Here is a 22,481-nt window from a genome sequence, read left to right as displayed (position 1 = left end):
ATTGCCTAACAAAAAAGTCTCCTAAATGAAAACCAGAACAAACCGCTTCCTCCTACGCTGCATCTAAGGTATCTCATCTAGCCAGCCAGTACTCTGCTCTGTAGAAAAGAAGGACAAGTGCTCTGTAAAAAAGAAGGGCAAGAACCCCAAAACAACTGTCTATACATGGGTCTTCCTCTTGAAATAGTTTAGCTAGCATGAATGAGGGAAAACAGCTCCAAAAACGCTGTCTATAAGGGGACAAGAACCCCAAAACAGCTGTCTGTAGGTGGGTGTTCCTCTTGGAAGAGTTTGGCTAGAATAATCGAGGGACAAGAACCATAAAACAGCTGTCAATAGATGGGTTACTCTTTCTCTTGGATGACTACTTTTGCTTATATTTTCCCCATGGAGCATTGCCTGAAAAATGAGTCTCTCCAATGAGAACCAAAACAAACCCTATCCTCCTAAGCTGCATCTAAGGCATTTCATCTGGCCAACCAGTACTCTGCTCTGTAGAAAAGAGGGGAAAGTACCCCAAAACAGCTTTCTATGGATGGGTCACTTCCTCATGGAAGAGTTTGGCTAGCATAAGCTATTTTTGCTTAATATTTTTCTAATGTTGCACTTCCTGAAAAATAAGTCTCCATGCACCACTGGGTCACCTTATGAGAACCGATCAATACCTTACTTTTACTTTTAAATGGTATATACACTATTTGAGTAACTTTGTAAATACATTGCATAGCTTTTGCTCTAATATGCTCCATTCCTAAGTTCCCACCTGCAGGAGTAGACTGGGAACTTCAAGAGGCCCTGGAAAAAAACTTAAAAGTGGCCCTATGTTGTAGGCGGGTCCAAATTGACAGAAGGCTGGGCAACACAAGTAGGCAAGGTCAGCAATACCATAGAGCAAAATACCGTCTCAGGAGAACCATATGCCACAGTGCAGCACAATATATTGCCCCAAAAGCTGTACCTCTGTGGTGGCCGTCAGTAGCTTAGTGCCTGCAGTTGAGTCCCCATAATGTATGCTAGTATAAAATATCCCTATATAGTGCCGAAGTAAATGCCCCCATAGTGCTCCTCTCCCCCTTCCTCATAGTGCCCCCATAATGTGCCAGTATAAAATACCCCCTCTTAGCGCCCCCAGAACATGCCTCCATTGTGCTCCTCCCCCCTTCCCCATAGTGTCTCCATTAATATGCCAGTAAAAAAAATGCCCCTTCTTAGTGCCCCCAGCAGATGCCCCTATAGTGCTCCTCTCCACCATAATGTGCCAGTAAATAATGCCCCTTCTTAGTGCCCCCTATAATGTGTCAGCAAAAAAATCCCCCTTCTTAGTGCTACCAGATGCCCCCATAATATGGCAGTAAAAAAATCGCCCTTCTTAGTGCTACCAGATGCCCCCATAATATGGTAGTAAAAAAATCCCCCTTCTTAGTGCTACCAGATCCCCCCATAATGTGGCAGTAAAAAAAAATCGCCCTTCTTAGTGCTACCAGATGCCCCCATAATATGGCAGTAAAAAAAATACCCCTTATTAGTGCCACTAGATGCCGCCATAGTGCTCCTCTTCCCCATAGTGCCCCCATAATGTGCCAGTTAAAAAAGCCCTTTCTTAGTGCTACCAGATGCCCCATAGTGCTTCTCTCCCCTATAGTGCCTCCCATGTGCCAGTAAAAAATGCCCCCTTAGTACCAGATGCCATAGTGCCTCTATAATGTGCCAGTAAAAAAAATGCCCCTTTAGAGCCACCAGATGCCCCCATAGTGCTCCACTGCCCCATAGTGCCCCCAAATTTTGCCCCTATAGTGCCACCAGATGCCCTATAGTGCCTCACATAATGTGCCAATAAAAAATGCCCCCATAGTGCCCCCATAATATGCCAATAAAAAAGGCCCCTTTAGAGCCCCCAGGTGCCCCCATAGTGCTCCACTCCCCCATAGTGCCCCCAAATATTGCCCCTATAGTGCCACCAGATGCCCCATAGCGCCCCCCCAAAATGGGGCAGTAAGAAATGCCCCCCATAATTCCCCCCCCCCCCCCAAAAAGAAAAAAAATGGGCCAGTAAGAAATGCCTTAGTGTCACCAGGTGCCCCCTATAATGTGCAATCTATATTAAAAAAAAACACTAATACTTACCTTCATGAGGCTGGCAGCGATGCGCTGCAGGCCTCTTCTGGCCTGTGTCTCCTGCTGTGTGCTGCCTTGCACAGGCGGCGCGATGATAATGACGTCATTGCTCCGCCTGAGCCAGCCTCTGATAGGCTGCAGGCACTAGAGCCTATAAGAAGAACGGGGAAGGAAGACGCCTCTCCCTCTCCTGCCCCGCCGCAGCACAGCCATCTGTATCGCTGTCCTGAGATGAATATGAAGATGAGCCCTGTGGCGATTGGCGGTGCGGTCCTGAGGGATAAAAAATATATATATATATATATATGAATTGTGCTGGGGGGCTCCAGACCCACTGGACCCCCCCTGTCGGTTTGCCCCTGATTACAGCCTCCAGTCTCCTTGGGTATGATGCCACAAGGTTTGCACACCTGGATTTGGGGCCATTCTTTTCTGCAGAGCCTCTCAAGCTCTGTCAGATTGGATGGGGACTGTCGGTGGACAGACATTTTCAGGTCTCTCCAGAGATGTTCAATTTGGTTCAAGTCGGAACTCTGGCTGGGCTACTTAAGAACATTCCCAGAGGTGTCCTGTGTTGTCCTGGCTGTGTGCTTAGGGTTATTGTCTTGTTGGAAGGTGCACTTTTGGCCCAGTCTGGGGTCCAGAGCACTCAATCAGAACTTTGTACTTTGGTCAAGTCAGCTTTCTCTCATCCCTGACCAGTCTTCCTGCCCCAATGGCTGAAAAACACCCCCACAGCAAGATGCTGCTACCACCATGCTTCACTGTAGGGAAGGTATAAAAAAGGTGATGATCAGTGCCTGGTTTCCTCCAAAACCTTAGAATTAAGGTCAAAAGTTTAATCTTGGTTTATTAGACCAGATAATCATGTTTCTCAAACTCTAAGAAAGTCCTTTAGATGCTTTTTTTGCAAACTCTCATGTGTCTTCTACTGAGGAGAGACTTCTTTCTAGCCACTCTGCCAAGTCCAGATTGGTAATGTGATGGTTGACCTTCTGGAAGTTTTTCTCATCTGCACACAGACTCTTTGCAGTTTAGTCAGAATGACCACTCTTACAAAGCCCCCCCTCCCCCCATTACTTAGTTTTGTGGGGCCGCCAGCTCTAGATAGAGTCCTGGTTGTTCCAAACTTCTTCCATTTAAGAATTATGGAGGCCACTGTGCTCTTGGGAACTTTCTGTGCAGCAGGAATGTTTTTGTACTCTTCTCCAGATCCATGCCTCTACACAATCCTGTCTCTGAGCTCCACAGGCAGTTGTTTCCTCCTGATGGCTTGGTTTTTGCTCTGATATTCATTGTTAGCTGTGAGACAGTATATAGACAGGGCTGTGTCTTTCCAAATCATGTCCAATCAGCTGAACTTTCAACAGGTGGACTCTAATCAAGATGTAGAAACATTTCAAATATGATGACGAAAATCGGGAGGCCCCAGAGCTGAATTTCAAGTGTCATAGGAAAGGGTCTGAATACTTATGTCCATGCACAATGTTAAGTATTTATTTCAATAAATTTGCAACCATTTCTAAAATTTTGTTTTCACTGTCTCATTATATGGCGTATATTATGGGGGAAAACTTGACATTTTTTATTGTAGCACAAGGCCGCAACATAACTAAGAGGGAAAAATGTGAAAAGATCTAAAGGCTTTTTGAAAGCACTGTATGTTCCAGCAGCTTCATCTGCCACTGACTGCTGAGGCTTCCAGCAACTTGACCTGTCGCTTTTAGAAAAAGTGGTTGTCCTAATGATATGATCCTTTCAATTGGCACTTCTATGTGGTTCAGACAGCTCATTATTGGTGAACAATGCTGTTTTTTCTATGCATGTGTTTCGTCATACTAAAAAGGTAATTGGAGTCTTGTCCTAAAGCTGATGGATATGAAATATTTAGGGCAGATCCAGCCAAGTTTGGTGAGCTCTGCTGATAATATAATGGCTTTGGTGCTCATCACACAATTAACAGCAGATTTACATTTAGACTTTAAATGTCAATAGCCAGTTATTGATCCATCGAGACGGTTTTAGAGGATGGCACACTGGGCAACTACCTAGGGCCCTCATCTCCTATGATGTTCTCAAGGACAGAACCTCCCAAAACAACCTATACTAGGGAATGTAAAATGAACCCCTTTGTTGTCCCTTTACGCCCATCATTTACAATGAACCCATTCATCACCCTAGATTTACTGCAAGTCTATTACAAATCTATTACAACCATTTTGAAACTCGAAATCATTGTTTTAGGGTAGATCACCTTCATTTGGAAAAAATATATACATTCATCACCTATTTCTCATAGTACCTATATGGGGTTTGTATGTTTTTCTCATGCCCGGTGGGTTTCCTCTGGTTTCCCTCCACAGTCCAGAGGCATACTGATAGGTTAATTTCCTATGAAATTGGCTCTACTGTGTATTACACATAGGAAGATTAGTATGGGAGTCCTTCTGAGGACCACTACTGAACTAAGTTATAACAGTCAATCTCCGTACAGCATAGCAGAATATGTTGGTGCTATATAATTAAAAAAACACTAAAAAAAATTACTCCATGGTGCAGAAGTTACACATAAAAATCTTCTCTATAATCAGAAAGGAAAATAATAAAAATAACTTGACTTAGCTAAAATAAAAATGTTTGACCCCTCCATGAATTCAACAACCATGACTGTACATCAACTTGGAAAGCCGTATCAAAGAGACATATTTTGCTAGGAAATTATATCTCTGTTTAACTGGCCGCCATGCTGGATGTCCATGTGGTTGAGAACCAAAATCATGCAGAAAAACATGAGAAATGTCCGTCTAACGACTTACTTGTCAAACACTACAGCAGCATAAGCCGGCTCTGCAAAGATGACATCTCCAGCCCAAAATTCCCTTGTGGCTTTGAGACCCCGTCCTTTGCCTTCAGAGTTAAACACTTCTACGTTCTCCATCCTTGCAAGTGTCACAAGCCAGAGCTGAACACAAGTGAAGTCAGCCTGGCTGTGCGAATGACTACCCCAATCTTCAGTCACGTCTGTTATTTCAGCACCTTCACATTCCCAAAGAACAGTCCTATAAAAGGAACATCCCCCCTCCCCTCCTTCTCTGCCTGTCCCACAGCTCAGAGGTGGCTGTAGACTCTCTCAGGGCTTTGTCCCAAAAGCCCTCACCCTTCAACATGGCTGAAATACCTTCCAAAGAGCCTGGACACTGTTTCATATAATGTATCCTCTGCCAAAGCTCATGATATAATGCAATATTCTGCTTATACAAAAGCTCCATGAAACCTTTCTTCTCTGTGGTCTATTTCTGGAGACCAGTTGCCCAGCCACATCAAGAGACAGCAGCTGTCACAACGTGCAGAGGGTAGGTCCTGTCTGTCTCCCTCTTGGGTCCTACTCTGATCTTTTAATTGAATAATAGAAGGGAAATTTTTTTATTGCGGCAGCTGTTTTATTGGCAGGATCGTGTAACCCAGCAGCGGTAGTAGTAGGAGCACCAGAAACGTATCGAGGAGCATCCAGCAAAGTCCATGCAATGTAATAATGCTTAAAATAGCCACGTGTGTAACAGAATATCCTGGAGGAACCGTCAGGAGGTATTTAAGGCGTTCGGGAAGGTTCTCCAGCTTTCTGCACAAATCTCCACACTAGGTTAGTGTGACTCGTTGTGCCCGGCCAGGACTACAAGATGATTCTGGACCGATCTCAGTCAGGTCTCCATAGTACAAGTTGCACCTGTGGGAAACGGGAAATCTCGGAAGTCGGGAATTTGCATTCACATTCATTTCAAGTTCAAGGAAGAGATAAAAGTTACCAGAATATTGTATCTAGAGGCACCAATCCAACTGATGTTGAGGGTGCTATGTATTGGTTAAAATGGAAGATAAAGCAATGATAAAGTTGAGCTTCCACCATAAACATGTACTCTGAGGGTATCGGTACTTTTAAAGGGCATCTGTCAGCAGTTTTGTACCTATGACACTGGCTGACCTGTTACATGTCCACTCGGCAGCTGAAGGCATCTGTGTTGGTCCCATGTTCATATGTGCCCGCACTGCTGAGAAAAATTATGCTTTAATATATGTCCGAGAACATGCAAAGGTAATATGTGCAAATGAGCCTTTAGGGGCAACGAGGTCTTGTCGTTACATACAAAGGCTCCGATTTCTTTGTAACTGCTGCGCCGTCTGCACTTTGATTGACTTTAGGAGAAGTCAGGGCCGGGCGCGATCACATTCACACTGCCTGATCCTGTCACTCAAAGTGCAGAGGACGCAGCAGATGAGAGAGCAGAGCCTCTAGGTCAGGCATCCTCAAACTGCGGCCCTCCAGCTGTTGCAAAACTACAACTCCCAGCATGCCCGAACAGCCTACAGGTATCAGCCTACAGCAGGGCATTGTGGGATTTGTAGTTTTACAACAGCTGGAGGGCCGCAGTTTGAGGATGCCTGCTCTAGGTGTAACAGCAACGCCCCCGTTGCTCCTAGAGGCTCAGTTGAATATATTAACTCCTTCTACCCCACAGGTTTTTTTGACTTTGCTTTTTCGTTTTTTGCTCCCCGCCTTCCCAGAGCCATAACTTTTTTATTTTCCATTTACATAGTTGCATGAGGGCTTAGTTGTACTTTCTAATACCACCATTTAATATTGCATAGAATGTGGTGGGGGAAAAAATTCCAAAGGTGGTGGAATTGTAAAAAAAACACAATTTTGCCACAGTTTTACGGCGTTCATTATGCGGTAAAACTGACTAGTGATCTTCATTCTCTAGGTCACTATGAATCCGGCATATGTATACTTTTCCTTGCGTTTTGATGCTGAAAAAAATAAAATAAAAAAATATATTTATTTCTGTCATTTTCTGACCCCTATAACTTTTTTGTAGTTATGTGTATGAGGGTTATTTTTGAGGGTTATCTGTACTGTACAACTTTTTGACGCTTTTTTTTCATTTCGCCTTTTTCTGTATGGGATAAATACTTTTATATTTTGATGGTAGGGGCGTTTACACACGTGGCAATACCCATGATGTGTATTATATTTTTTTTTACATTTTTTATTCTCATTTTGGGGAACTTTTATATATTTTTATTTGTAAAAACTTTATTAATCTTTTTTTTTTTACACTTAGTATTGGAGTCTATGATAATTTTACTAATGTCCTATGGAGCCCTATTACAGTCAAGGGCTCCATAGGAAGCACTGGGCAGCAGCCTCCTGTCATACACTATGAGAGGGGCTGCCGCACACAAGCTCCGGCTCAGAGATCGCCGCACAGAGAACTTATCTCTCCTGCTCCGGACACTGCCTCTTCTCCTCACATCTAGATTCTTCTAGTTCAGCCTGCCGCGCACAGCGCGAGGTCACAGCGGGCCGACGTCCCCACGCTGTGCGCAGTCACAGCACAGTGAGCGGCTGAGGACCACTTCCCGATCATCCTGTACTAATAAGCCCTTCCATAATGGAAGCGATTATTAGTATTTGCCCCATAAGACACAGTGACAATTTCCCCCCACTTTGGGTGGAAAAAAAGTGCGTCTTATAGAGCGAAAAATACGGTAGATGGCAAAACCACAGAAATTACATAATCGCTGGATACAAAATATCATTCCATGGTGTCCGGAGTCAGCTGCCAGGCACCAGATTGACATAATAGAGTTGGATCCATTCTCTGTGTAGACATACTGCCCCTTAAGTGTCTTGTGTTAACGTCCTGCCATTGTCACAAGTCATTTCTGATCCAGTGCAGAGGCCGATGGGAAAGTAAACACCGGCAGAGTTATTTTAAACCTGAAATCATAGGCGATACTTTTGCACTCGTGTGTGAAGTCCTTCACGTAGCTTGTAAAAATAATTTATCCCATGATTGATTTAATAAAAAAAATGAAAATCAGACATCACATAGGACATGCCAATCTCTTTCTACCAAAGCCAGAACCAGCTCTGGACCTCCCATGGATCCAGAGATCTCCCCATTCACTGCTCCATTTGCTCTCCTAGATTTATTTCAAGCTGGAATCTCAGGGGGCGTGTGCGTTGTCAGATGGTGTGTCCTTTCTGCTGCAGCTCTCTTCCTATCACAGCTCAGACATCATATAGTACGTGACAAGCTCTTTCTAACAAAACTAGAACCAGCCCTGTACCTCACATGGGTCCAGAGATCTCCACATTCATTGCTCCAATTTCCTGCTAGATTTATTTCAAGCTTGCAGCTCAGGGGGTGTGTCCTTTCTGCTGCAGCTCTCTTCCTATCACAGCTCAGGGGATGTATCCTTTCTGCTGCAGCTCTCTCCTTATCACAGCACAGGGGGTGTGTGCTTTCTGCGTCAACTCTCTCCCATATCACAGCTCAGGGGTTGTGTCCTTTCTGCTGCAGCTCTCTTCCTATCACAGCTCAGAAGCTGTGTCCTTTCTGCTGTAGCTCTCTCCCATATCACAGCTCAGAAGCTGTGTCCTTTCTGCTGCAGCTCTCTTCCTATCACAGCTCAGGGGTTGTGTCCTTTCTGCTGCAGCTCTCTTCATATAACTGTCACAGCTTCTAACAGAAGATAGGGTTGGTGGCAGTTGAAGGATGGAACTGAGCATGTGCAACCACCTCACTGAGGTGGACATAGAGTAAGGAAAAGAACAAACAGCAGGTGGCGCTATTCGGATAGATTGTATTGAATAACTCAGTGGCTATGCTACATTTTTAAGTACATGCAATTACTAAAGTGTTCAGATCCATTTGCTAGTTTGGAAAATGTTGAATATTTTACATAGCTAAATCCTGATTTTGGGGAAAAGAGAGCACAAACCTATACAGATGAAGGTTGGTACAATTGTATCCAATGTAGACTATCCTCTGTGAACTAAACAGCCTGGACTACAGACCAATACATTTTGATTGCACTGATACATTGTAGCAAATCATCAGAGAGCAACTGGTGCTACTTCCCTGCTGATTACCTTGATGATGCCCTGACAAAAAGTTTGCTTAAAGGGGTTATTCCATGAGCTAAACTTTTCCCCGTATCTGTCAGTCCCATAGAGATGAATGGAGCAGCATCACGCATGCCCAAGCTCTGCTTTATTCATATAGGTGGGCACAGGACCTGCAGTGACCCAGTGGATCACTGCCAAAGAGTTAAAGATGATTTTTCATATTTTTTTTTTTAACTAACCTCCTGTTGTTCTAGTGTACCCTCCTTGGCTGTGACATCAGCCAGGGAGAAGACGTGCTGTTCTAGTGAGATTTGGTAAATTTCACATCAAGAACTGTACTTTCTTACATTGCCTACTCTCGTGAGATTTGGTAAATATCAAATCTCCCCAGCCCGTCTTCTCCCTGGTTGCGGATTGGACAGCGTCACAGCCAAGGAGAAGAAGACGCCCACTGAAGAGAGCTGAGGTCTTTCTCCTCCCTGCACCAACGCTATACATTTACATATGGGGCGCCAAAAGTTCACAGGATGATAGCGGGGCAACCGAGGGGCCTTTAAAAAAAAATCTGCAGCATCACTAAAACAACAGGAGGTTAGTAAAAAACAAAAACCCTGTGAAAGGTCCTCTTTAATATTGTGATTTATTTCCAAAGCATGGAAGTTTCTCATTTGGTTAAAGTATTCTTTTTCTTGAGCACTGTAAATCCCAAACGGTGATGTATAGGAAGCAAATAGTTAACTGCCAGCTTTTTAGTGCAGTTGCCAGGGTGATGGACTGGCCCCACCCCCTCCCCTGGTTCTTTGGTGAGCATTCCTAGAGTGAGGACATGTATGCGTGAACTGCTCACAACTAGGCCTAGTCCAGGGAACCTTCATCCCTGAGACTGAAAGCTGCTGGAAAAGCAACCGAACTGAGAATATAACCCCAAGAGAAAAATAATAGACATTCATAGAACCCCTTTCAAGGCCATGCTGGACTGACAGTAAGGTAAATGCTCATTTATGGCAACAGGCTTTACTGCATGTGGAAAGGGTAAGTTGTCTTAGGCAGCGACCACACTTTTTAGATGGACTGGCCATCCAGATATAAGCTCCTCACCCCACAGACTGGGCACTACAGAAAGTACGGATTTGCAAACCTGTGGTTATTGGGGAACATTGTGTATCGACAGAGAGAGACTTAGGGAGGATTACTACTATTATTGCTACTGCTCTATACGGCGTTTGGGAAAAGCCCACTGTGTGATATACTTCAGAACTGTATACTGCATACATTTGTACTACAACTCCCATCATCTACTCAGTTAAGACAGACTTTATTTATTATAACCAAACAAGCTGGGTCATTGACTCCACCACCCATCCGCTGGGCCCTATCACCCTGTTCTCCTGCCTTGCACCATGCTGCTCACCTAACATCAAGTGCACCCCAACTACCACCTAGCAGTAGACTCCAAAGTCCAGGTGTGCCCCCCCCCTCCCCCCTCAGTGCACGGCCCAGGGGGCATCAGAACTAAGGACTGCCAATGTGAGTACTACTACTCCTATCATTGCTGCTGCAACCAATCTCTTCCACACCCCTTCCTGGACTAGCTGCCAAGCCCCGATCTCGTAATTGGTGGTGGTCTCAGTGGTTGGACCCCCATGATCAGACTCTTATTCCCCATTCTGTAAATCTTTGAACACCCCCTTTAAGTCACTATAATATACTGTATATGGTGTATAGTAAAGCACTAGTCAAGGTAAATGAGGTGCCAATATGAAAGAACGGATTGTGTAAGGTGTGGCCGCAATCCATCTTTAAAGTTGTTGCTGCGGAGCGAACTGCTGCCCCTTTAAGAGGGTGTTGTTTGCACTGATAGGACGATTGTAGTCAGTGCTGAGTGTTGCTGTATTGCATGTGTGCAGGACCTGTGGTCACATAACTGGATCTGAGAAGGTCCTCAAGTCGGTGAAGTGTGCTGCTTACAATAGGAGGGGCTTACATTATAAAAGGAGTTTGGGCACGTGCTTTTGTGGTGTGCATGCACATGCAATTCATCAGAGAACACCACTAGATAGGGGGCGCCAGTGCTTTTTGTGATGACAGTGTGCATGGAAGCTGCCATTGACTATTGTCAGTAAATCAGCTGCTTGTGTGATGCAGTGACCATAGTCTGAGCGTAATGCAATAAAAGCATTGCCAGGTAAAGCACTGGAGAAGTTAGGATTCTTAGTCCGTGTAGATTGGCGTCATCTCGGTGGCGGATACTGTTGGCTCAGTACCAATAGGGAACATAAGATAATGTATATAGGGTGTTGTACCGCTCAGGCCGCTCTGTTTATCAGATTTATGTTGGACTCGTCTCCATGACTCTTTTTCTAGTCTGCTTAATATCCTCATCACTAAACATTGCTACCTTGAAATAAACTTTGGAAGGAATTCCACAGTAGCGACACAATTCACCAACACGAAAATATCAAGTGTTTACATTCTGTATTGGAGCAGGGCGGCAGGCCGGCTGATTTACTTCTCTATCCTCTGGCTGCTCACTCCCAATATCCAATATTCCGAGCCTGTTCCCGCTCTCCGGCTAATATACCCTCTTTCGTCGTGCTGTCTTAACCTATAATAGGGTCATTTGACCCACTATCCTGACTCACTCGAGGATGGAGCAGTAATTGAAGCCAAAATGGCAAAGTTCAAAGGGAAAGAATTTTACTCCAGTTGGGTCAACCAGTGGAGTGGGGTGGCACAGCTACCATCTTGGTACAGGAACATGCTGGAAGTGGCACACAAGGACTTGCAGTACATGCATGTCACACACACGGGGAGTGGGGAAGTGACCACTGAGCTCAACCCGCACCACTGTCCCTGCCTACTTGCCTCGCAAGTCCTAGTGACAAGGGACAACTGGTCGACAAACCCTCAACTAGGATAAGTGCAGGGAAGACGGACAAAACACACAACAGAGCAGTCAAACGAGCCGAGTCTATAACCAGGAGAGCAGCAAGGTACCAGAGGAGCAAGCAGAGGATCGTTAGGAGGAAGCCGAAGTCAGAACCAGGAGGGAACGCCAAGACCAAGGGATGAGACGGACGGGAAGTATAACATGAGCAGGAGAAAAACAAACCAGGTAAGTAATCGCAGGAAGGACCTCAATAACAGGCAATCTGTGGCCAGCAGATTGCCTGTTTAAATAGGGCGCAAGTGGAGTCATGTAACGTGGCTAGCGCCACATAACTCCTGAGTTCCAATCCAGCCAAGTGAGCAGCTCGGCGCTCAGCCCTATTGCGGTTACCAAGGGAACGGGTTAAGCTGGGGATGCTGATGACGCAAGCGCGCCCCGGCCGTCCCCGCCTCCTGGAACCACGCACAGAACGCCCGGTGACAATGCAATGCGTTCTTCTGACCGGTCACTGAGGGTTCTTCGTTGCAGACCAAGTAACACAGCAGCCCAGTTGGATCAGAAATGCTTCACCGCTCAGGATTCTTATGGTTCCCATCTTTGGCAATGGCAAGACCCAACTCCTCACCACAAATCTACTCCAGTTGATGCAAAGACAAGGCTCAACTCCTCAAATGACCTGTTGGCTCCTCTAATATGGTCCTACACACACAGCTCCTGTCTATATTCTCTAGGGAAGACTGTGTAGACGAGATATTATATTGCAAACTTATTATTAATCTTAGTATTTCTGCATTCAGCAAGGACACCTTATGAACACAGCTGTATCCAAGGTGGAAAAGACTCCAACAGTTTTTACTTAAAGGGAACCTGTCACCAGGATTTTGTGTATAGAGCTGAGGACATGGGCTGCTAGATCACCGCTAGCACATCTGTAATATCCAGTCCCCATAGCTCTGTGTGCTTTTATTGTGTATAAAAACCGATTTGATACATATGCAAATTAACCTGATATGAGTCAGAGCTTGAAAATATGACTCTTCTCTGGTCACACAAGTAAGATATGACTCTTTTATGTTAATTTGCATATGTATCAAATCCTTTTTTTTACACAATAAAAGCACACAGAGCTATGGGGACTAGATATTGCGGATGTGCTAGTGGCCATCTAGCAGCCCATGTCCTCAGCTCTATACCTAAAAACCAGGTGACAGGTTCCCTTTAAAGAGTTTTATCCCTATCACTATCTGATTGGTGGGGGGCTGATACCTGGGAATTTGAGAAGGCCCCAGAGCTTTTGTAAGCGTTACAGCCTTTTTGCTTCTAGCCCTAGGCCAGTGATGTCACGTTCCTATGGTCATGTGGACTAGGCACAGCAGCTATACAATGTAGAGGAGCACCGGGGCCTTCTCAAACAGCTGATCGTCAGGGGTCCCGGGTGTCAAACCTGCACCGATCCTGATGACTTATCCTAAAGGATAGGTCATCAGTTATAAGGTCTCAGGGGGAAAAAAAACATTTAAAGGGGTATTCCTGCCTCAAACATATATGGCATATCCAAAGGAAGGCTCAGTCTGTCCACACAAAGGCACATTGCTTCCATGTTTCAAAAAGCTCAGTGTCAGCACAATCTACACCAGGGATGCTCAACCTGCGGCCCTCCAGCTGTTGTAAAACTACAACTCCCATCATGCTCTGCTGTAGGCCTACCCCCAGAGGAAGGCATCCGCCAAAACGTGCGTCGGGGTTACGTGGCTCTCCTGAGGTGTACATCTCCACATTTATGGGTATGTAGACATGCTATATTGTTGTGGACTTTGAGGGATGTGCTTATTGGCTCTAGGTGCTCAGCTATACCCACTTGGGTTATCCACAGGTGGATGTTTATTGTGCACCTGAGCCAGATTTGCATGTATTTGGAGGTTTAAGTTGTCACCACAGCTGCAATTGTGGTATCTGACCATTTGATATGGTGACTTCTTATGCACTTGCACTTTAACTTTGTATGTATTTGGAGGTTTAAGCTGTCACCATAGCTACAATTGTGGTATTTGACCATTGATATAGTGTGTGGGGATTCGCTCTGGTAGGCAGGGTAAGCGAACGCAGTACAGAGGCAAGAACACGGTAGTAACGAAAAAGTCAGTGTTTATTCACACAACAAGGAAAAATAACATAAACACTTGGCAGAGTCCTGGTGTTAATGCACACCACAGAAAATCCCCATGTTATTTCACATGTCCAAAGTCCACAGAACTCAAAACGAACACGTCACCTGAATATCCACAGCCGGCTTTTAGGGTGCCTGGCTTCCGGCTGGTGGCTCTCATGCAGCTCCCCAAAAACACAGAGCCTTCACAGCACCACTTTTACTTGGAGGAACATACCACACCCAGCTGAGCTGCTGGCTGGGTTTTTAAACCCCAGCCCAAAACCTGGCCTGGACGCGGGGAACAGCCACCCACCCTGCTCTTTGGCTGCTCCCAATAAGAACCGGCCCGGATCGGCTTTTCAGCCACACTAAGAATAAACAGTGTCAGCGAGCACTAGCTGCTGCTGACACATAAAATAACCGGTTCTTATCTCACCGAGGCCAGGAACCTCGGTGACACGTACCTTCCGTCAATGACGGACCCTTGCACCTTCCTACATACCTCCCCCCTTTGTTCAACCCTGAGGGGGTGAACACACGCCAGACAGTGTACTCGGGACAGGGCATCCGCGTTTCCCTGTAACCGGCCTGCCCTGTGTTCTACTGTGAATTTGAAGTTTTGCAGCGATAAGAACCACCTGGTGACCCGAGCATTCCTCTCTTTGGCCTGGCTCATCCACTTGAGAGGGGAGTGATCGGTCACCAGACGGAATTTCCTCCCCAACAGATAATAGCGGAGAGACTCGAGTGCCCACTTGATGGCCAGGCACTCTCTCTCCACTATACTGTACCGGGTCTCCGCTGGAGTGAGCTTACGGCTGAGGAAGACAACGGGATGCTCCTCCCCGTTGACTTCCTGAGACAGTACAGCACCGAGGCCTACTTCGGAGGCATCAGTCTGGACCACAAATTCCCTCTTGAAGTCGGGCGTCACCAAAACCGGGGACCCACACAGGGCCGACTTCAAAGCGGAGAAAGCCTCTTCCGCCTGGTCATTCCAGCGGACTATCACGGACTTCCGTCCCTTTAAAAGCCCTGTCAACGGAGCCGCTAAAGTGGCAAAATGGGAAACGAACCTCATGTAATAGCCCACCATTCCCAGGAATGACCTGACTTGTCTAGAGGTAGCAGGTCGGGGCCAATTCCGTATCGCCTCCATTTTGCTCACTTGAGGTTTAATGACTCCACGTCCAATGACATACCCAAGGTATTTAGTCTCCTCTAACCCTATTGCACATTTCTTTGGGTTAGCTGTTAGTCCCGCCTTTCTAAGGGAGTCCACTACAGCCTGTACTTTAGGTAGGTGACTTTCCCAGTCGGTGCTGTGGACAACGATATCGTCCAGGTACGCCGAAGCGTATCGACGATGTGGACGGAGTATAATATCCATTAGCCTTTGAAACGTGGCGGGAGCGCCATGTAGACCAAAGGGTAGTACCTTGTACTGATAAAGCCCCTCTGGCGTGACAAAAGCCGTTTTTTCTTTGGCAGCCTCTGTCAAGGGTACCTGCCAGTACCCTTTGGTGAGGTCTAACACAGAAAAATACCGGGCTTGGCCCAACCTTTCAATAAGCTCATCCACTCGGGGCATGGGATACGCGTCAAATTTGGACACCTCATTAAGCTTGCGGAAGTCATTACAGAACCTCAGTGTCCCATCTGGCTTGGGTATTAACACTATCGGACTGGCCCACTCACTTTTAGACTCCTCAATGACATCCAGCCGCAACATAAGTTGCACTTCCTCCGAGATGGCTTTTCGCCGAGCCTCGGGTACTCGATATGCTTTTAACCGGACTTTTGCCTGAGGCTCGGTGACAATGTCATGTTGGATTACGGAAGTACGTCCAGGGAGGTCTGAGAACACATCCGTGTTCCGACTAACAAACTCCCTGGTTTCCTGAGCCTGTTTAGAGGAGAGGCTGTCAGCAATTTTTACTGTGGCAACCGCTTCCCTTGCATCAGACTTAGGAGCCGGAACCTCTTGTCCAAGAAAACCCGGTCGCGGGCTGTCTTCCGTACAGGTTTCCCTATCCTTCCAAGGTTTTAGCAAATTAACATGGTAAACCTGCTCCGGCTTTCGCCTCCCCGGCTGGTGTACCTTGTAATTTACCTCTCCTATTTTTTCACGCACCTCGTAGGGCCCCTGCCACCTGGCTAGGAACTTACTGTCCACTGTCGGCACGAGAACCAAAACCCGATCACCCGGGTTAAAGTTCCGGACCCGAGCCTGCCGATTATAGATCCGACTCTGGGCTCGCTGAGCGGCCTCCATATGTTCCCTGACAAGAGGCAAAACGGTCTCTATCCGCTGTTGCATCTTGGTAACATATTCCAGGACGCTTTTATGCGGAGTGGGTTGTTCTTCCCACGCCTCTTTGGCTACGTCCAACAAGCCACGAGGATGTCTGCCATATAGCAATTCGAAGGGCGAGAACCCAGTAGAGGCCTGGGGCACCTCTCGCACTGCGAACATGAGATAAGGCAGAAGAAGGTCCCAATCCTTTCCATCTTTGGTCACCACCCTTTTTAACATGGTTTTTAGAGTTTTATTAAACCTTTCCACTAGTCCATCCGTTTGTGGATGGTACACAGACGTCCGTAACTGTTTTATACGCAGCAACTTGCAGAGTTCCCTCATGACCTTGGACATAAAAGGGGTCCCCTGGTCAGTCAGGACCTCTTTAGGTAGCCCCACTCGGGAGAACATCTCCATTAGCTCTTTGGCTATAAGTTTTGCAGAAGTATGTCGCAGTGGCACGGCCTCCGGGTACCGAGTAGCGTAATCAAGGACAACCAAGATGTGTTGGTGTCCCCTGGCGGACTTTGGTACAGGACCTACTAGGTCCATAGCGATTCGCTCAAACGGTACCTCAATGATCGGGAGGGGTACCAAGGGACTGCGAAAAAGGTGCTGGGGGCTCGTTGCCTGGCAGGTCGGGCAAGATTTACAGAAGTCGTCCACCTCTTTAAACACACTGGGCCAGTAAAACCGTTGTAGTATCCGGTCCTGGGTTTTCTGCATTCCCAGATGACCCCCGAGAACATGCTGGTGTGCTAACTCTAACACGAGTTTGCGATAAGCCTGAGGCACCACTAACTGTTCAATGGATTCACCTCGCAGCTGGTTTACCCGATACAACATATCCTGATGGACCACAAAACGGGGGAACACCGACTCTGCCCCTGGTTGTTGTGGTTCACCATCTATTATTAGCACATTTTCCCAGGCCCGGGATAAGGTTGGATCCCGGTGTTGCGCGGTACCAAAATTACCCCCAGAGACATTGAGGTCTGCCAGCTCAGGCCCCGGCGGCAAGTCCTCCATGTCTCCCACCATTACACTCAGTGGGGATGTCTCCTCCTCTTCCACCGAAGTGGCGGTCACCCCTACCGCGGGACCTTTAGACTCAGGTTCCCAGGGTTCTGGTCTCCCCCCTGAGCCAGGCCATTCTGCTAGGGTTACCCCTGTATCATGCATATCAGTCACTCTCGGAACCAGCCACAGTGCCGTGAAACCCGGGAAGTCTCTCCCTACTATAAGTTCATAGTGGAGGTGGGTTGCAACAGCCACCTCGTGGATCCACCGGCCGGAAACCGTAGACAGAGACACCATAGCAGTAGGATAGTCTTTTAAGTCCCCATGGATGCACATGACTCCAACCTTACGGCCGGTGTACTCAGCGGAGCGTACCAGGGAAGCCCTTACCAGGGTCACCAGACTTCCTGAGTCCAACAGAGCCTCCGCTGGAGTGTCTCCCACCTCAACCTGGCACAGGTGGTTCAGAGGCTCCGAAGCACCCACTGCACACAGTTTCCTGGCATATAACGATTGACGGAAGCCACAGTTTGTGTCCATGGGTTCCCCCTGACGTGGACAGTCCGCTCGAACATGACCTGGCTCCCGACACCGCCAGCAGATTATTGGAGCGGGGTCCACAGGGGTTATATCTCGGGCAGGTTTGATGGGCACCGGTTGTTGGGTCCGGGGTGGAGAGTTACGGGATCTGACTGCCCCCCTCCCAACAGAACCCCCCTGTAAGTTTCGGGTAGCCTCATAGCGCTCCACCAGGTCGACCATCTCCAGCGCATTCCCTGGGGAGACCTGGCCAATCCATTGCTGGAGAGGGGGTGGCAGAGCCCTCCAGAACCTGTCTGCTAATAACCGGTCCAACATAGCAGTGGGGCTCAACACGTCAGGTTGTAGCCACTTTTGTAACAGGTTAAGCAAGTCATAATACTGGGGTCTCACGGGCTCCGCCGGGTTGAACCCCCACTGATGCACCCGCTGGGCCCGGACCAGTACATTCACCCCCAGTCTTGCCAAGATCTCCCCCTTTACCTTTGGGTAGTCGGCTGCTTGATCGTCAGGCAAGTCAAAAAACACCCGCTGGGACTCTGACGTCAGAAACGGAGCGACGACCTCAGCCCACTGGTCTTGGGGCAGCTTTTCCCTGGTGGCCACTTTTTCATACATCGCCAGGTAGGTCTCGACGTCGTCTGCAGGGGTCATTTTAGGGATCGCTGCACGTACTGCTTTCCGGACATCATGTACGCTTGGGGTTGCTCCTGCTGACTGTAATGCCATTACATGTTGTAGCAGCAACTGGTTGGTCTCCTGCTGCTGCTTATTAGCCTCGCGTTGCTGCAGGTTAGCTTCCACGAGGGCCTTCATAACAGCCTCCATTTTGTCTCTTGACACCGGTTTAAATCTAGCCGGTTTGATAATTGACATACAACCGTGAGAGAGAAAAAAAAATTCGGCTTCCACGCCAGCCTCACTGCGCTTGCCCGCTCCAAGCCACCAATTGTGGGGATTCGCTCTGGTAGGCAGGGTAAGCGAACGCAGTACAGAGGCAAGAACACGGTAGTAACGAAAAAGTCAGTGTTTATTCACACAACAAGGAAAAATAACATAAACACTTGGCAGAGTCCTGGTGTTAATGCACACCACAGAAAATCCCCATGTTATTTCACATGTCCAAAGTCCACAGAACTCAAAACGAACACGTCACCTGAATATCCACAGCCGGCTTTTAGGGTGCCTGGCTTCCGGCTGGTGGCTCTCATGCAGCTCCCCAAGACACAGAGCCTTCACAGCACCACTTTTACTTGGAGGAACATACCACACCCAGCTGAGCTGCTGGCTGGGCTTTTAAACCCCAGCCCAAAACCTGGCCTGGACGCGGGGAACAGCCACCCACCCTGCTCTTTGGCTGCTCCCAATAAGAACCGGCCCGGATCGGCTTTTCAGCCACACTAAGAATAAACAGTGTCAGCGAGCACTAGCTGCTGCTGACACATAAAATAACCGGTTCTTATCTCACCGAGGCCAGGAACCTCGGTGACACGTACCTTCCGTCAATGACGGACCCTTGCACCTTCCTACAAGTGACTTCCTATGCACTTGCACTTTAAAGGGACACTGACAGGCCCAATTAGCATATTGAGTTATATATATCACAGTACAGGTCATATAAAGTGTATTAGAATCATGTAAGTAGCCCCCCTGCCCACCTTATAAATACGGAAATATAAAGTTTTATAACCTGCTTGTCCGGTCTCCAATCTGCCCAAGGGGCGGCGTTTCATCTCAAAATGCGCCCAGCCAGCCGCTCCCAACTGCCGTTCTGAAGCCCCGCCCAGCTCATCAATATTCACTTCGCTGGGCGGCGGCTACAACTCTCCCGACAGCAGAGGCTGCAGCACTTGAGTCCGGAGAGTTGTAGCCGTCGCCCAGCTATGAAAAGCTATGGAAATGTAAATAGAGTGATTCCCTGTCCCTTATGTTTGTCAATCCCTCATGACCACAGGGAGGGAGTACTCATTTTTAGGATCCCAGCGCTGGTACAGTTTCAGACCCTCCGCTATATGCATTTACCATGTACAGCGGAGAAGAACTGTGTGAAACGCATATTCTGTCGATGCGTTCCACTGCTGAGTCAGGCGCATGGGCAGTAGCAAGGAATAGGCGGACCGTAAGCCTGTGCGCTCCACGCCTGCGTTCCACCTACAGGAAGTGGACGCTGGCCGGCGCCCCATGTGATCCTAGCTTCCAGAAGCGATATTCAGGTGCCGCCCATCAATTCGCTGGGCGGCGGCTACAACTCTCCCGAGGTATGTGTTGACATACCTCCTCAGATGTAGCCATTTTTTATCTGTTGTCTCATGTCTCGTTTTTATGTATCATTAATTCAATAAAGGATTTATTTTTCATGATATACCCGTTTAATCTCAGTTTATTCTTGTTGGTTCTAGTATTCTGGGAGTTGTAGTTTTGCAACAGCTGGGGGGCCGCAGGTTGGGCATCCCTGATCTACACAGAAGGCAACTTGATGATCCCCTAAACTTGGCTTTCTCATTGTCCAGGCGGGGTGACTTCTTGCTGATATGATGAGCTCCCTTGCATAGTCCTCTCCACTTCACATAGTGGTCTCCCGCCATCTTTTTTCCTCTGGCTTAGTTTTCAGTGCTATTCTCAGTCTGTGCAGCACTTGGAGCCTCTATGGCCACTTCTAGGAGGATGTATGACTGGTCTTTCCTGCAGTCTCATCCTTTATGTGGCGTCGCACACACACACCGCCATTTATCTTCTCCGACTTCGCCGCGTCCCCATGCTTCTGCATTCTCATGTACGTCTACGGGGAGAGGGAAAGCCCCATACTAACTGAACTGCTTTCACTGCCTGCTGTCATTCGAGACAAAACGGGGGCCCATCAACGCCCAGTTGTTGAATCCAATCATATTCAGCATGATCTGCAGTAAATGCCACAACAGCAATAATAATTATGCAATACTACATCAAATATACATGCACAGTGCAACAGCTTCAGTCTGGGAGGAGAGACAGGTCCACCACCCCATCCAGCCATGCGCTGGGCATCACCTGCTAGCCCAAGCCTTGCACAAAGGAGAAGCTGACTCAATTATTAATAGACGTGGTTCTAAGTGGAAACTGCAGAAGCCAAATTCCTGCGGTATCTGCTGCCCCTCTCCACTCAAGTCCAGACCCTTAAACACAAATGTAATGCCTAAAAATATCTCACAATAGGCAAGTGTGATTCCCGGTAATCCCAGCACAGACGGCCGAGCCGACGACAGGTGGTGGGAAGCCTTCTGTGATGCTACGAGGGGTGCAAAAGAAAATATCAACTGTGTGCAGCAGGAATCAGCGTGGATGGTATGGAGAGACTGAAAAAGTCTCAGCACTTAAAGGGGTTGTGTGACTTCTGTAAAAAGCATTTATTATGTAGATGCAGTAACTACCAGGTAATTCCTTATAAAACAAAACATGCAATACAACAGTTCTCTGCAAACCAAATAAAGTACAAAAATGCATTAGAATTAGAGATGCTTGGCAAATAATTTTGTACAAAATTATTTGGGCCCGTCTGCCGCACGTCAAGGTGATCTCTGTAAGACGGGTTCCTAACACTAAATACTACCTGTTATGTGCCATGACAGCTACCATACAATTCAGGGAGTGTAGGTTCCACGTGCATGCTGGGCCTGCTTTCATTTCTGTCATCTTTGGTGCCAAAATGGCCTCCATTATATCCAAGGAATGCAGGTACCAACATGCATGCCGGGCCCACTCCACACCTCTCCTGGTGCCAAATGGCCACCAAAGAATGCAATGAGAGTCCACCCTATACCTCTGCTGGTGCCACATGGCTTCCAGTGAGTAAGGGGGAGCAGGCCAAGCTATATACTCACACTAATTTAAAAAAATTATTTGCAGTTTGTACTGGAGGTGTGGCTGACACCTCAGTCGTGCACTCCTGACCAGCTTTTCTGAGTATGAGTATATACAGTTGCAAGAAAAAGTATGTGAACCCTTTGGAATTATATGGATTTCTGCACAAATTGGTGATAAAATGTGATCTGATCTTCATCTAAGTCACAACAATAGACAATCACAGTCGGCTTAAACTAATACCACACACATAATTAAATGTTACCTTGTTTTTATTGAACACACCATGTAAACATTCACAGTGCAGGTAGAAAAGTATGTGAACCCCTAGACTAATGACATATCCAAGAGCTATTTGGAGTGAGGTGTCAGCCAACTGGAGTCCAATCAATGAGATGAGATTGGAGGTGTTGGTTACAGCTGCCCTGCCCTATAAAAAAACACACACAAGTTCTGGGTTTGCTTTTCACAAGAAGCATTGCCTGATGTGAATGATGCCTCGCACAAAAGAGCTGTCAGAAGACCTACGATTAAGAATTGTTGACTTGCATAAAGCTGGAAAGGGTTATAAAAGTATCTCCAAAAGCCTTGCTGTTCATCAGTCCACGGTAAGACAAATTGTCTATAAATGGAGGAAGTTCCGCACTGCTGCTACTCTCCTAGGAGTGGCCGTCCTGTAAAGATGACTGCAAGAGCACAGCGCAGACTGCTCAATGAG

At 47.2% G+C, this 22,481-nt stretch overlaps 1 protein-coding gene across 2 annotated transcripts in view; it reads right to left on the bottom strand.

The window, feature by feature from the left end:
- The window catches only part of SMYD1 (SET and MYND domain containing 1), a 51,866-nt gene extending 46,664 nt beyond the window's left edge, over positions 1 to 5,202 (bottom strand). For both annotated transcript variants that reach the window (XM_044294338.1, XM_044294345.1), the window contains exon 1: positions 4,932 to 5,202. In XM_044294338.1, coding sequence (XP_044150273.1) covers positions 4,932 to 5,053 — 122 coding nt within the window. In that variant the 5' untranslated portion in view covers positions 5,054 to 5,202. The remainder of the gene's footprint in view (positions 1 to 4,931) is intronic.
- Positions 5,203 to 22,481: the final 17,279 nt, after the last annotated feature.

The sequence above is a fragment of the Bufo gargarizans genome, chromosome 1, assembly GCF_014858855.1.
Source record: "Bufo gargarizans isolate SCDJY-AF-19 chromosome 1, ASM1485885v1, whole genome shotgun sequence".
Lineage (NCBI taxonomy): Eukaryota > Metazoa > Chordata > Amphibia > Anura > Bufonidae > Bufo > Bufo gargarizans.
The sequence above is the reverse complement of the archived record's forward strand: the minus strand, read 5'-3'. Positions and strand labels throughout refer to the sequence as shown.